Here is a 13059-nt window from a genome sequence, read left to right as displayed (position 1 = left end):
TGGCTTTGCATATTTTTTGGTTTCGTACTATGTGCTGGCAAAGTTTACTTTAAAAACAATTCCCTTCCAAATTCTGACATTGAACCTAGAAAGAGGAGCAAAATTATGCAAGACCCTCAATGAAATGTGAGACAACCCCACCACTTAGTTAAACAATTTGTGTTAAACCTAATTAAATTACTCTGCTCTGTGCGGTTATGAATGTCCTCCCCAGTGTTGATCAATGTATTAGTTTTAAGAAGAAGCCAATGAGTACTCTCATAATAAGTATGAGAATATAATTACACTTTAATTGTGGTAGGAGGGGCTTAGATGAGAACAAAGTACATGGATGCAAGTAAAAAATATAATACATAACGATTTGTGGTCAAAATGTTAAAAGAGAAATGGTGAACACTTACAAAATCATGAGAGGTCCTCCTGGTAACGTATGTTCAGCACTTCTTTGTTCCTTATCCAGCACAATTATCTGTTCTTTACTCCCAGAAAATACCTAGGGCGCTGCTGTAAGCCCCAACTCCCAGAGCAAGAGAGAAAGAGGAGGTGTAGGGGAGAGAGAGAGAGAGCTCCACAGGAAATTTATAATAGGAACATACACGAAAAAAAAAGGTAGGAAAAACATCTTTCCAGCAATTATTGAGCTTGGATATTCTTCCCATTAACTTCCCCCCAGGAGAAATGTGAGTATAGTGCTTTTCCATTCATTAATTTCCTTCCCTTTTTAATTCCTTGTAATAAAACTCATCAAACTTAGATGATCAGGTCCACAATATCTGCAAGAATTAAAAAACGCATCCATTAAACAAGATGATTGAGGCACCTATAAGCAACTCTTTTTCTTGGATGTTTTGTTTTGCTAATTATGTAAGACTCCTTCAAAAGAACATTACCAATAAAAACACTAGCATCTTCCAGAAGAGATCATTTAAAAATGAAATTTGACACAATGCATGTCCCATATGCACACAAATAGAATGAGGAGGCTTGGAGGTCCTAACTACCTACCCAATCCCCATGTAGATTCTTAGACCTATATACAAGGAATAAGAATTAACATATACAAGTGCGAAGGAAAAACAATCACCAAAAGCAATGGTTGAAGTGTCACCTTTGAAGTGGTATTGAAGTCCTGGTTCTCTGAAAAATTTCCATAGTTCTCATTCTAAGATGATAAGATAATTGCCGGTTCGGTGCATGGAAGGCAATAACAGTCACCATATAACCTCCAATCGGCTATTTGGTTTTGAAGATGCTCACAAATATATAAAGGTGACTCAGAGTAACAGACCAAGAAGACCTCTGCCCATAGTATTCCCCCAAATTGGAGACCACTCAAAATATTGGCTTTCTTGCATGAACAGAAGGTAATTCACCCGTCTCTAAAGTTTACATGTTTTGGAACCACCTCTCTTGTAAATGCAGTAAGACAGGAAAATGCCATGCTTTGGATTCTAAGAGACATCATCTAGTAATATTCCATTGAATCTATCAAGAACAATTCCCCCACCAACTACATTGCCAACAATCTTGGTAATAAGAACTTCCCAAGAATCAGTATCAACTCCACCCCTTGAAGCAGCCATGTGAAGAATCTTGGTGACATCTCCTTCCTTTTTTGATTCATAAAGGCCCTCAATCAATATAGAGTAGGTCAACTTATTTGGCAAACAGCCCTTATCCAACATTTCCTCAAGAACTCTAACTCCTTCCCTTGCATTACCAACTTTGCAAAACCCTTTAATCAACATGTTGTAAGTGAAAGCATTAGGACTATAACCTTTTTCCACCATGTCATCCCACAACCTCCCAGCCCCATGCAGTTCCCCTTGCTCACACATTCCCGCAATAAGTGTGTTATACACCAAAACACTAGGAATTGAACCCTTTTCAAACTCATCAAACAGCTTCTTTGCTTCCCATATTTTGCCCTTCTTACAGAGCCAATGCATGAGCGTACTAGAGACCGCATTATCTGGGGTACAATTTTTCTTCAAAAGCCTTTTCCACAAATCACGAGCTTCCTCAACTTTCCCTTCTTCACACAAGACGTCAATAACTTTACAACAAAGTGCCGAACTTGGTATATATTTCTTATCAAGCATATCGTCAAGCAAGTTAAGCGCCTCCCCAGACTTGTTTTCTTTGCAAAGTGCTTCAATCATCACCCCGTAGGTTACATCATTGGGCTCAATCCCATTTTCCTCCATATCATCCATCACCTTAACTGCATCAATCAACTTCCCTTGCTTACAAAAGCCGTCCATCAGTATTGTATACGTAGTTGCATCTGGGAGCCATCCTCTATCCAAAATTTCTCCAAAAATCTTCTTTGCCCCAATCATATCAAGCCGCGAAACATACCCCCCTAAAATAGTCGTGTAGGTCACGACATTGGGAATCATTCCCATCGCCGGCATTTCATTCAAAATCCTAATTGCACCTTCAACATCATTCTTCTTGCATAGGGCTTTGATGAGAATATTACAAGTAAAGACATTGGGTATGATCCCAAACTTCTTCCTACAATTCTTAAACATGAGGTGCACCAAATCATACCGTTTGTTTTGAACCAAAGCATTCAACAGAGTGTTAAAAGACCTCACCGATCGATCAAGGCCGAAATCATTGATGCGCAAGAATGCACGAACGGCCTGTTTAGGCCGGCTCGCAATGCCGTAGTTTCGGATGATGGTAATGAAAAGGTTTTCGCCGCATTTGATGTTGGTCCTCCGCAATTGGGACACTAGGATTTCCATTTCATCAAAAGCGCGAGCACGCGACAGCTTCTGGATGATGGCATAGTAGGTGTCGTAATTGTGGGAAAAGCCGGGGTGAAAATTGCCGGCGTGCTGGAAAATTTGAAGAGCGAGGTCGAGGTTTTGTTGGCGAGTGATCATGGAGACGAGGCGCTTGGGATAGAGGCGCTGCGGCCAAGGTTTGATCGGTGGCGTGACGGTGTAGGACTTGAGGAGCTGCTCCTTGGAAGTGACCATCGCGAGGTGGTGGTGAGAGGGGTGGGCCGCGAAGACATCAGAGGCTGAAGACGTGCACAGGCTGCGTTCAAAAGTGGAGATTGATGAATGCAGGGCGAAGACGGTATGAGTCTTCAGCGTCGGAAAATGAGATCGCCGGTGGAGCAGCATATTTCTTCGCGCAACTCGAGACTGTCTATTCCAGCCTTCACCCTTGCCGCCAGATGACCGAGCGTTTGGCAGCACCAAAAGAAAGAAGACTACTCGCTATTGTTAAAGAACAAGGGCTGAAGTCTGAAGACGCACAAGGTTCCATATATAAAGAAAACAAAATTTTGCTTTAGGCTTCCATTGCAACTCCAAAAAACATTAAAAAAAAATATATATATATATATATATATATATATATACATATATAAGAAAATTATTTACATTTTCATCTTTAGTTAATAAAAAATAAGAAAATAATATATCAAATTTATAGATAAAATTTTAATTTTACACATTATTAATATATTTTTTTATTTAATTAAAATGAATTTTTTCTTTTGTATGAAGTACTATAAAAAATAAAAGTTTTTTTTAATATAATTTAAAAAATAGGAAAAAATTAAACATTAATGATCTGTAAAATCAAATTTTTGTTTATACATTGGTTAATATTTTTATTTTATTTCTCATTTTCCATGATAACCAAATATGAAAATGCAGATTCCTTAATATTTTGTTTTTTTTTATTTTTCTAATATCTTTTTAGTCTCAATCGAGAAGGTTTCAAAAATTTTGAAATTTTTTTTTAAGATTTTCAATTTTCATAAACCTTCTTTGAGTTTTGTCAAAAAGACACAAATCTTTCCTTATATCTGCCAAAAAGATATGTTTTTTTAGTACATAATGTTAGGAGAGATTTATACAAATTTCAAAGTTTTAGGAGAGGTCTCTAAAATTTATGAATTCTCATAGGAGATCCCCTTTTTTTTTGTCAAATTTTAAGAGAGGTCAATGTTTTTACAAATAAATAAATAATCTTTTACCCAAGTTTGTCACTCACACATGTCAAGTGAATGAATATTTATTTAAACTACTAAGTAATCACCGCAAAAGCATGTCTATATAGTTCAAAAATACATTTTTCATTGCAAATTGTTGTGCAAAATAATTGTTTTCACATTTTTTATAGTGCAATGCAACAATATTATATTTCCCAACACGGATACATCCTCTCTTAGTGCAATGCTATTAAGTGGCTAATATAATTAAATATCAAAATTTTGCAAAAGAGCTAAGAGGAATAAGTTACCAAACATCTGGGCAATTGAGAGACAGAGTTGAAAGATTGAGAGCGAGAGTGACAAACAAGAGCCGAGAGGAAGGAGTCTCGAAGCTGTAGAGGCTCTCAACTTGGAGCCAATCCCTCGAGTAGGCACCCTGTAGTACCTTCCTGTTCAGAACACAGAGGAATCACCCCCCAGAAGAATATCCAAACAAACACTAAGGAGGGAAAAGAAGACTGGAGGACTTAGAAGACCACAGGTAATATCAGGCTACCCCTTCCATCCACTACTTTGCAATACAGTAGTGTACACATTTGTAGGTTATTTGAACCTAAACCCAACACCGAATCAAAAACCCAAACCAAACTCCCAAGAACCTAGTCCCGAACTGCAATCGAACCAAGTATAGATCCATTTTAAAACCCACTAAGCCCAACCTGTTTTAAAACCAAGCTCACCTTCATTTTTAAACAATCCCAGACCCACCTTCGTTTTGAAACCCACCAAGCCCAACCCATTTTAAAACCAAGCTTGCCTTCATTTTTTAAACAACCCCAAGCCCACTTTAGTTTTGAAACCCACCAAGCCCAACCCGTTTTAAAACCAAGCTCACCTTCATTTTTAAAACCCCTGGGCCACCTTCAGCTTCACTTTTTTTTTTTTTTTTTTTTTTAAAAAAAAAAAAAAAAACAAAACAACCCAAACCCACAAAACAAACCAAGCCCAATTCGTTTTAAAACTAACCTGAGACCATTTTTTTTAACCAAGCCCGTATCACTTTAAAAAATCAAAGCCCACCAGGTTTAAACCCTAGCCCAACACGTGCCAGAGCCCACTAGCCCACTCAGAGTGTCTCTGAACCCACACAACCCCATGGTTGACTTATATGAGTCAACTCGGTACCAACTCACTAGGTTAGGGTCCAGACGAGTCACCTCATCCTTGAACCCTAACCCTCGAACCTGAAACCTTAATCCCTCAAGCTTTCACACACAGACCTGAGCACACACTAAACGCAATTAGCCATTCAATCTAAAGCACAAATCATTGTGTCCAAAACCAAAGCACACACACCCCAAATCTTCAAGCCAACACTCAAAATACAACATCACATTTACACAACATCACACAAAGCACACACATTTACAGAAGCCAAAAAGCAAAACACGATTAAACAGGGAATACTTATCTTGAAGTTCGTGGCCACTCTGTGGACTCTCATCACCTCAGGATTCCTAATTATATCCCTCATGGATCTCCAAATTAAGTCACGAGGAAAGGAACTAGAAGACCTCATGGGTCTTCACTAAGAAGTAGAGAAAGTGAGAGATCTAGGGTAGGGTTTTGGACCAGGACAAAGAAGAGGGTTAGGGTTTTAGGGAGTGCTTGTGAGTATAGAGGAGTATAGAGAGAGAAAAGAGAGAGAGAGAGAAAGAGAGAGAGCAGGCTAAGGTTTTAGACCTTTTGAAAGCTTCTGAGAGAGAGATGAGTGAGAGAGTTTCAGAGAGAAGAGGAGTGTAGAGAGAGATTGAGAGAGATTTAGGGTTTCAGGAGAAAGGAGAGGGAGGAAAGAGGTGGAATCATAGAGAATGGAGAGGGAACAAAGTGATAAGTGAGAGAAGAAAGGGTAGGTTATAGGGAGCATCTGAAACCCTAGGGTTTCATAAAGGTTTCTGGGAGAGATAGCAGAGAGATAGAATCGTAGAGAACAGAGAGGGAACAAAGAGATGAGTGAGAGAAAAGAGGGTAGGTTGCAGGGAGCATCTGAAACCCTAGGGTTTTATTAGGGTTTTTGGGAGAGAGATTGCAAAGAGAGAGAGAGAGAGAGAGAGAGAGAGAGAGAGAGAGAGCTTCAGACGAAAGGATTGAAAAAATGAACAAAAGGAAAAAATTAGGCTTTTGTATGTTCAATTTCGGAACCACCAAGAAGCGACACGTGGCTCACCCTCCTCCACTCCTTTAGCGTGTTACGCGGCCTCTCCACCACCTTTCAATTTGTGCTTTCACTCTATGGGTAGGATTATGCCGCATCAACGATCCAAGTCTCCTTCCTTTGCTCCACTTGGTGACCAACAAATGGCTTGCCCTCCTCCATGCACGTAGAGTGCTACACAGCCTCCTTATGGTCGTTCGATTGGGGTTTCCCTGGGACAGCTACGATGATGACACGTCAATGATTCGAACCATGTAGGAACACCCCACTCGGTGACCAACACATGGCCAGCCTACGTCACCATGATGTCCGAACCTGCAAACTTTAATGAGGGTATATATATATACATGCCGGCCACGTGTCTCCACCCGGCGACAACACGTGACTTAGTCCATTGACCTAGACCGGTCTCTCACGAACCGATTGACCCCCTCCTTGAACGGATTTTGAACCGATTCTTTTAATTTTTCTTATTTATTTTTGTATTATATTATTTATTTGGATAAAAATTTGGGGAAAATATGTAAAAATCACACAAAAAAATTCAGAAAAACAGAGAAAAATCACGAAAACATTTTTGAGGTTAGAAAATTGTTTTTGCACACTTTTCATCCCGAATATTTCTAAAAACCTCCGATAAAAATTTTAAAAAATATTATTTAATATTTAGAAAAAATTTATAAATTTTTGAAACAAATTTGGGAGTTTATTTTCATAAGATATTTTCTCGATTTTTAGTCCCTATGATTTCAAAACGGGGTGCGGGCTTTTCAAGCTTCACATGCCCTAATTCTGAGGAATATATTATAATAAGTATACTATGTAAAAATTGTGAATACTTGTGTGATTTATTGGTGTTTTGTAAATTGTTCAAAGGGAGTAAAACAAAAGGCTATTAAATTTAATTTAGGGATAATCTTCAATTAATTAGGTACCGTTCATAGAAAGGGTGTGTAGGGGGTGCTAGTACCTTCCCCTCACATAACCAAACTCCCGATCCTGATCATGGTGACGCAAACCGATTCTACCATTAATTGGGTGGTAATCACGTGTTCTAACCACACTCCAAAAGGTTAGTGGCGACTCCATCACATCCAAATTTTCACGAAAATAAACTTATCATTTTTATTTTGCCTGCCTCGAGGCAACCTCACTTCCAGGACGTCACGACATATAACACGCAACCTTACCTTACATTTTTTTTTTCAAATGAAAAAATTAAAAGTTATTATAATTCTAAAATAATAAGTGTCAACACATGCAACCAAGGGTGTAACGACCTGCTTATTTTACCATCTATTTTATTTTATTTTTTTCTGAAATAATTCAAACCAACATATTCAATCCGGTAGATCATAATCAACCTGAACCCGTGGGTACTAGGGATATATCAAAAATACAAAACGGAAGCCTAAGCAGCAGAAAACATAACATCAAATATATACCTCAACATCGTATCAGTACCAAAGTTTACTACAAATATCATAAAATATACATAACCCAAAAATGTCCAAAAGTAGCATAGGGTTCCCACCCACAAATCCGTCAGACCCTAGAAAAATGCTTACCCTTCAAATAGGGTAAAACAACTGAACTCTAATGTTGCGAAGCTTTATCCGCTCTCCTACCTGGGGCTCCTGAAATGTTTGTATAATTTTGGGGTGAGACGCCTCTCAATAAGGGAAATAAACTAATACTAGTATGTGACAACATGAGTTTAACCGTGTTATACACAATAGCATATATAAGCATATCTAGTAAATATGTTTGTATCATTTATGGGAAAAACATGCATAATCATAACATGGCATAACATAATGGATTTTCATAGCATAATTCATCTCATATAATAATAATAATATGAAAGCAACCCTGGTAGGTTAGCTAGTTGTTGTCATGTATTACCCCCACATGACTGGGTTGTGTGGCCTGAAGGCGAGACCTGACAAGGTTGGCCGACCATTGCCAAGTCAAAAGTACAGTCTGTAAGTCCGATGGGTCTGTCAGACATAGTCCGTACACCAGGGGCGTCCACACTTCTTAAAATCACATCGACTATACATCCTCGTGCTAACCTCGTACGAATGTTAACACAATATCATGATGATCATGAACACATAACAGCGGTACCATGCAAGTGCTAACCTAAACCGAGCCAATCAAGTTCTGATAACATATAACATATAATCAAACTGTGATACATGAATATTTCATATTAATAATTGCCAAGTTAATATCATCACATCATTTTGCATATATATATACACATCATGAAAATCATCGGCCCGTACATCGGCATTTCATATTTTACCATAGCTCGGCCCGTACGACTGCAAAACATATCCATAGCTCGACTCGTTCATTGGCAAAACATATATATAGCTCAACCCATACGCCGGCAAATCATATAAAAATCTCAGCCCGTACGCCGGTTTTCCATTATAAAAATCCATAATATCATCATGTTCCTAGAAAACGGTAATTCATCATAAAATCTACTTATGCCACATAAAATGGGTATTATATGTATCCAGAACTATCATCATTTTCAGTAGTATTTCGAAACATAATACTCATATATATATATATATATATATATATATATATATTCATGAAATCAAATGCTATACAGTTTTACTCATAATTTTCATAAAATAACTAGCTTAATTTATCCCCTTACTTGATTCCTAAAAAGCCCTTAAGAAAACAGTCCTGCACCTGCAGGGTTCCTGGTTCAACACCCTGAAAACAACATTTTTTAGAATTGAAATTCAGTATTTCTACACATACTACATTTCCTACAACTGTAGGGAAGGGCAAATATTGAGTAAAAGTCTTACCCTGGATTTGGGATGAATCCCAACGATCCACTCTAGCAAAGTTGAAGAGATCTTTCCCAAGAGTGTCATGGTGGCCTCGGATTGTTGAACCAGCAAAAAATCGGCCCTAAATCCTAGAGAAAAGGAGGGAAAATTGAAAGGAGAGAGAGAGAGAGAGAGAGAGAGAGAATTCCGACGGCCAAAAATGGCTGAAAAAATTGCATTTAGGGCTACTTATACTATGGCCTTCGTTGACGAGCCACGTCACCATGTCGACGAGGTCTAGAAGGCAACTCGTCGACGAACTCTCCCCCTTGTCGACGAAATTCAGAATCGCTTAAATATCCTCTCAGTATCTTCTCGTCGACGAAGCGCACCATCGTCGACGAGCCCAAAGTGCCACGTCGTCGATGAATGCTTCGTTGCCGCCTCTTTTACAATTTCTATTTTCCTCTCTCTTTATTATTATTATTTAAATACCATTCTTCTTCGGGTCATTACAAATGGTCTAACAATTTGACAGGGATGACAACCAAGAAAATTTTTTGGAAGGATGTTTAATCATGCTAAGGTTATATGGTGTCATCACTAGCATGTTTATTTATCGTGTAGTTTCATTTACCTAATTACTACTAATTAAGTAGTCTCTAAGTTAATCTAAGGCCAAAGAACCAATAGACACGATCTATTTAAACAAAACCCAATTCAAGAGTATGAGTATGCAATGACAAGGTATTGACAGCCCCTACACACCGTCTTACGAGCAGTATCTGATTAGTTTAAGATTACTTTTGAAATTAATCCCATAAAAATTTTGATTTTTTTCCCCTTTCAACAATTTACCAACCTTTTAAATATTGAACAACCTTGCATAAGACAAAAACTGCCCTCTCCTTGTGATCTTCGAAGTCGTCATCAGATTAATATCAACATATGAGTAAGTTAATTTGAAATTATCCATTTATTAAATATTTGGTGGCCCCAAAAAAGATAGAAACTGTAACGCCCCAAAAATAATTATTACAGGAGCATGTAGTGAATGTAAAAAAAATAAAAAATAAAAAATAAAAAAATAAATAATTAAATTAAATTAAAGTAATTAAATTAAAATTAATTAATTAATTAATTGGTTAATTAGTTAATTGATTAAGCAAATAAATAAAGTATCATGATATATATATATATATATATATATATACATATATAATAATTTAATATTATAAAGCATATATTGGAATCCTCAAGAACTTCCTGAGGATTCAATTCCTTTGAATTTGGACATACGCCAGAAGCTTCCTAGCGTCATCCTGCTCTCCCTCACTCTCCTCGTCTCCTCTCCCTCTTTCCTCAATTTCTCGATAAATATTCTGTCGATCAGAAAATCAAAAATATCATTGGGTTCCCAGTTCCGCCACTGACATTTCTATCAGAGCGAATTTGTCATAGGAGCGGCGTAGGCACCATTCCTGGGGTAAGGTAATTTTTCCCTATTTTCTCAATTTCTCCTTAGATCTTTAACCAAATCGACAATAAGGCACAACCACAGGGTCTTAGTCGCAATCATCGTCATTTTGGTCAGAGTAAATTTTCAATCTGGGTTTCCTAGGCACCATTCTAATGCAAGAGTGGGATTTGGAGAATTAAGTAAATTGATTATATTTGAGGGTATAATTATTTATTTGGAATTTATGTGCCTAGAAAATATTAAAATAGTATTTTACTTAGTATTGATTTAATGAAATTAAGATTTTTGATTCAGGATCCAGGTGAGCGCTGCAGGCATCAGTTTGGGATTCCTGTTGGCGTAGTTCAAGAAATTAGAGGAATAAATTAAGTCAGAATTTTCATGGAAATACTTATTATTCCACAGCATTTTATTTCAGAAATTATGTATGATATAAAATTATGTTTGAAAAATTACTGCTGTTTATAGGGAATGTTTATATATATATTATCATGGAAAATGATTCAATTTGTGTTGCATGGGCCTAAAATCTTAAGATTTATGTGATGGCAAAATGTTATGATTTTAGAACCTTCATGCTATTATTGTTTTCGGGAAATGGTTAAAACAATACAAGAATTATATTTTTCATAATTCATAAAATGACGCAAAGATCGTAATTTATGAAACAGCGCGAGGGCTGTAATTTAAAAAACGACACAAGGGCCGTAATTTATGAAACGGCGCAAAGGCCGTAATTTATGTGAAATGGAGCAAGGGTCATAGTTTATATAAAATGGTGTAAGGGCCATTAATTTATGTGGTATGATATGAAATGTCGGTGCAAGGGTTGTAATGAAAGATATGTTATTTTTGTGAAAATATTATTATGATATGAAATGCCGGTGCAAGGGTCGTAATGAAAGATATGTTATTTTTATGAAAATATTATTATGTTAGATATTATGGTGAAACGGTTATATTCAGCATATGAAATACAGTATATGATATCAGTACCCGGATGGCTTAGTTTAGTTCAGTTCAGCAGCACGATACCTTAGCTATATATGTATTCAGATTATGTTAGTGCTACCACATGTTGCAAGGGACTGTGGGAGATTGGCCGTCGATGTGACTTCAGTGTAGACTTGCAGACGTTCCCCTCGTCGTTCGGATTAGGGTGGGGCAGACCCATCGTACTTACAAACGTATATTGATCTAGCATGGTCGGCCAGCCAATGCTAGGTCTCGCCTTCGGGCCGCACAACCCAGTCTTGTGAAGGTAATACATGGCATCAGTTAGCTATCCATCCTAAGATTTATTTCATGTATTATACAATTATATAAGATGTTTTACATGTACGAATATTGTAATAACCCCAAAAATGACTATATAAGATTAGTGAGGTGATTCCAAAAAATAATTAATTAAATTTATAAAATAATAATAATTAAATATATTATTATTATTATATTTATATATATATAATAATTCACTTGAAGCTTCAAAGAAGCTTCAGGCGAATTCACAATTCCATAGCAGCCCCCTCAGTCTCTCTTTGTTGCTCTTCATTTCTCTCCTTCTCTCCTTAGTTCCGTGACGGATTCTCGCCCGATCGAAAATCAAAAGATACCACCGGACTCCATTCTCCGCTGCCGTCATTTCTACCGGAGCGGATTGGTAGTAGGAGCGGCGTTGGCGTATCTCCTAGGGTAAGTTAATTTCTACTTTTACCTCAATTTCTTACAAATTATAAGCTTAATTGACGATCGGACACCAAGACGAGAATCTAGGGTTAATTCTTTATAAGTCTAGCGGAGTGGATTTCTCGTGGGGTCGTCATGGGCATAACCCCAAATTTGGGATAAGGGGGTTATTAAGGGGCTTGTTATCATTTAATTAGTGTTAATTTAAAAATGTTAGAATACTGAACATCTGAGGTTGAAGTAGGATTTTTGAAATTTAGGGTCCGGGTGAGCGCCGCGGGTGTAATTTTCTGACCCGCATGCATAATTCAAAAAATTGAGGGTGTTAAATAATAGTTTAAATGTTAATTTGGGGTATATGGAGCCTAGGGAAGGTTAGATGGGTATTATTTTAGGGAAATAAGTTAATTAATCTGGGGAAAATGCAAATTGCAGGATTTGAGTTTTGGGCGCCAAGAGCATAGGATTTGGGTTCTAACAAGACTCTCAGTAAGTCAAGTAAAGAGAATAAATTATTACAGTCAATTTAAGAAATACTAATTGGGTTGTTATGTGAAAATGATATTATGATATTTTACCTAAAATTTATTATGATATGAGTATTAGATGAAATTTGTGTGGCATATGATTTTTACTAAACTATGTTTAAAACTGGTTTAAAGGACCTTGAGAATTATGAGATTATGAGATGCTATCAGCTTGGACATATTTTTAGAAACTGTTAGGCACCTCCTACGATAGCGGCTACTCCTCGACCATATAGAGGAGGCTATCAAGCACCTTAAGGCAGACAACATATGAATACTGCTCTGATGCAAGTTTATGCACTGATGCCTAGAGATACTAAGGTGGCAAGAGACATGGTGACAGATAGTAAAATTATAATATCAGTTAAAGTTATTGTTTTATG

The 13059-nt window shown here is 37.1% G+C and overlaps 1 protein-coding gene across 1 annotated transcript; it reads right to left on the bottom strand.

The window, feature by feature from the left end:
* Nucleotides 1–232: 232 nt before the first annotated feature.
* On the bottom strand, nucleotides 233–3262 carry LOC131153093 (pentatricopeptide repeat-containing protein At5g16420, mitochondrial). The gene is made up of 2 exons (XM_058105137.1): nucleotides 1109–3262; nucleotides 233–773 (listed from the first exon to the last, which is right to left on the bottom strand). The coding sequence occupies exon 1, from the start codon at nucleotides 3141–3143 to the stop codon at nucleotides 1452–1454; it is 1692 nt and encodes a 563-aa protein (XP_057961120.1). The 5' UTR covers nucleotides 3144–3262; the 3' UTR covers nucleotides 233–773; nucleotides 1109–1451.
* Nucleotides 3263–13059: the final 9797 nt, after the last annotated feature.

This window comes from Malania oleifera, chromosome 4, assembly GCF_029873635.1.
Source record: "Malania oleifera isolate guangnan ecotype guangnan chromosome 4, ASM2987363v1, whole genome shotgun sequence".
Lineage (NCBI taxonomy): Eukaryota > Viridiplantae > Streptophyta > Magnoliopsida > Santalales > Ximeniaceae > Malania > Malania oleifera.
The sequence above is the reverse complement of the archived record's forward strand: the minus strand, read 5'-3'. Positions and strand labels throughout refer to the sequence as shown.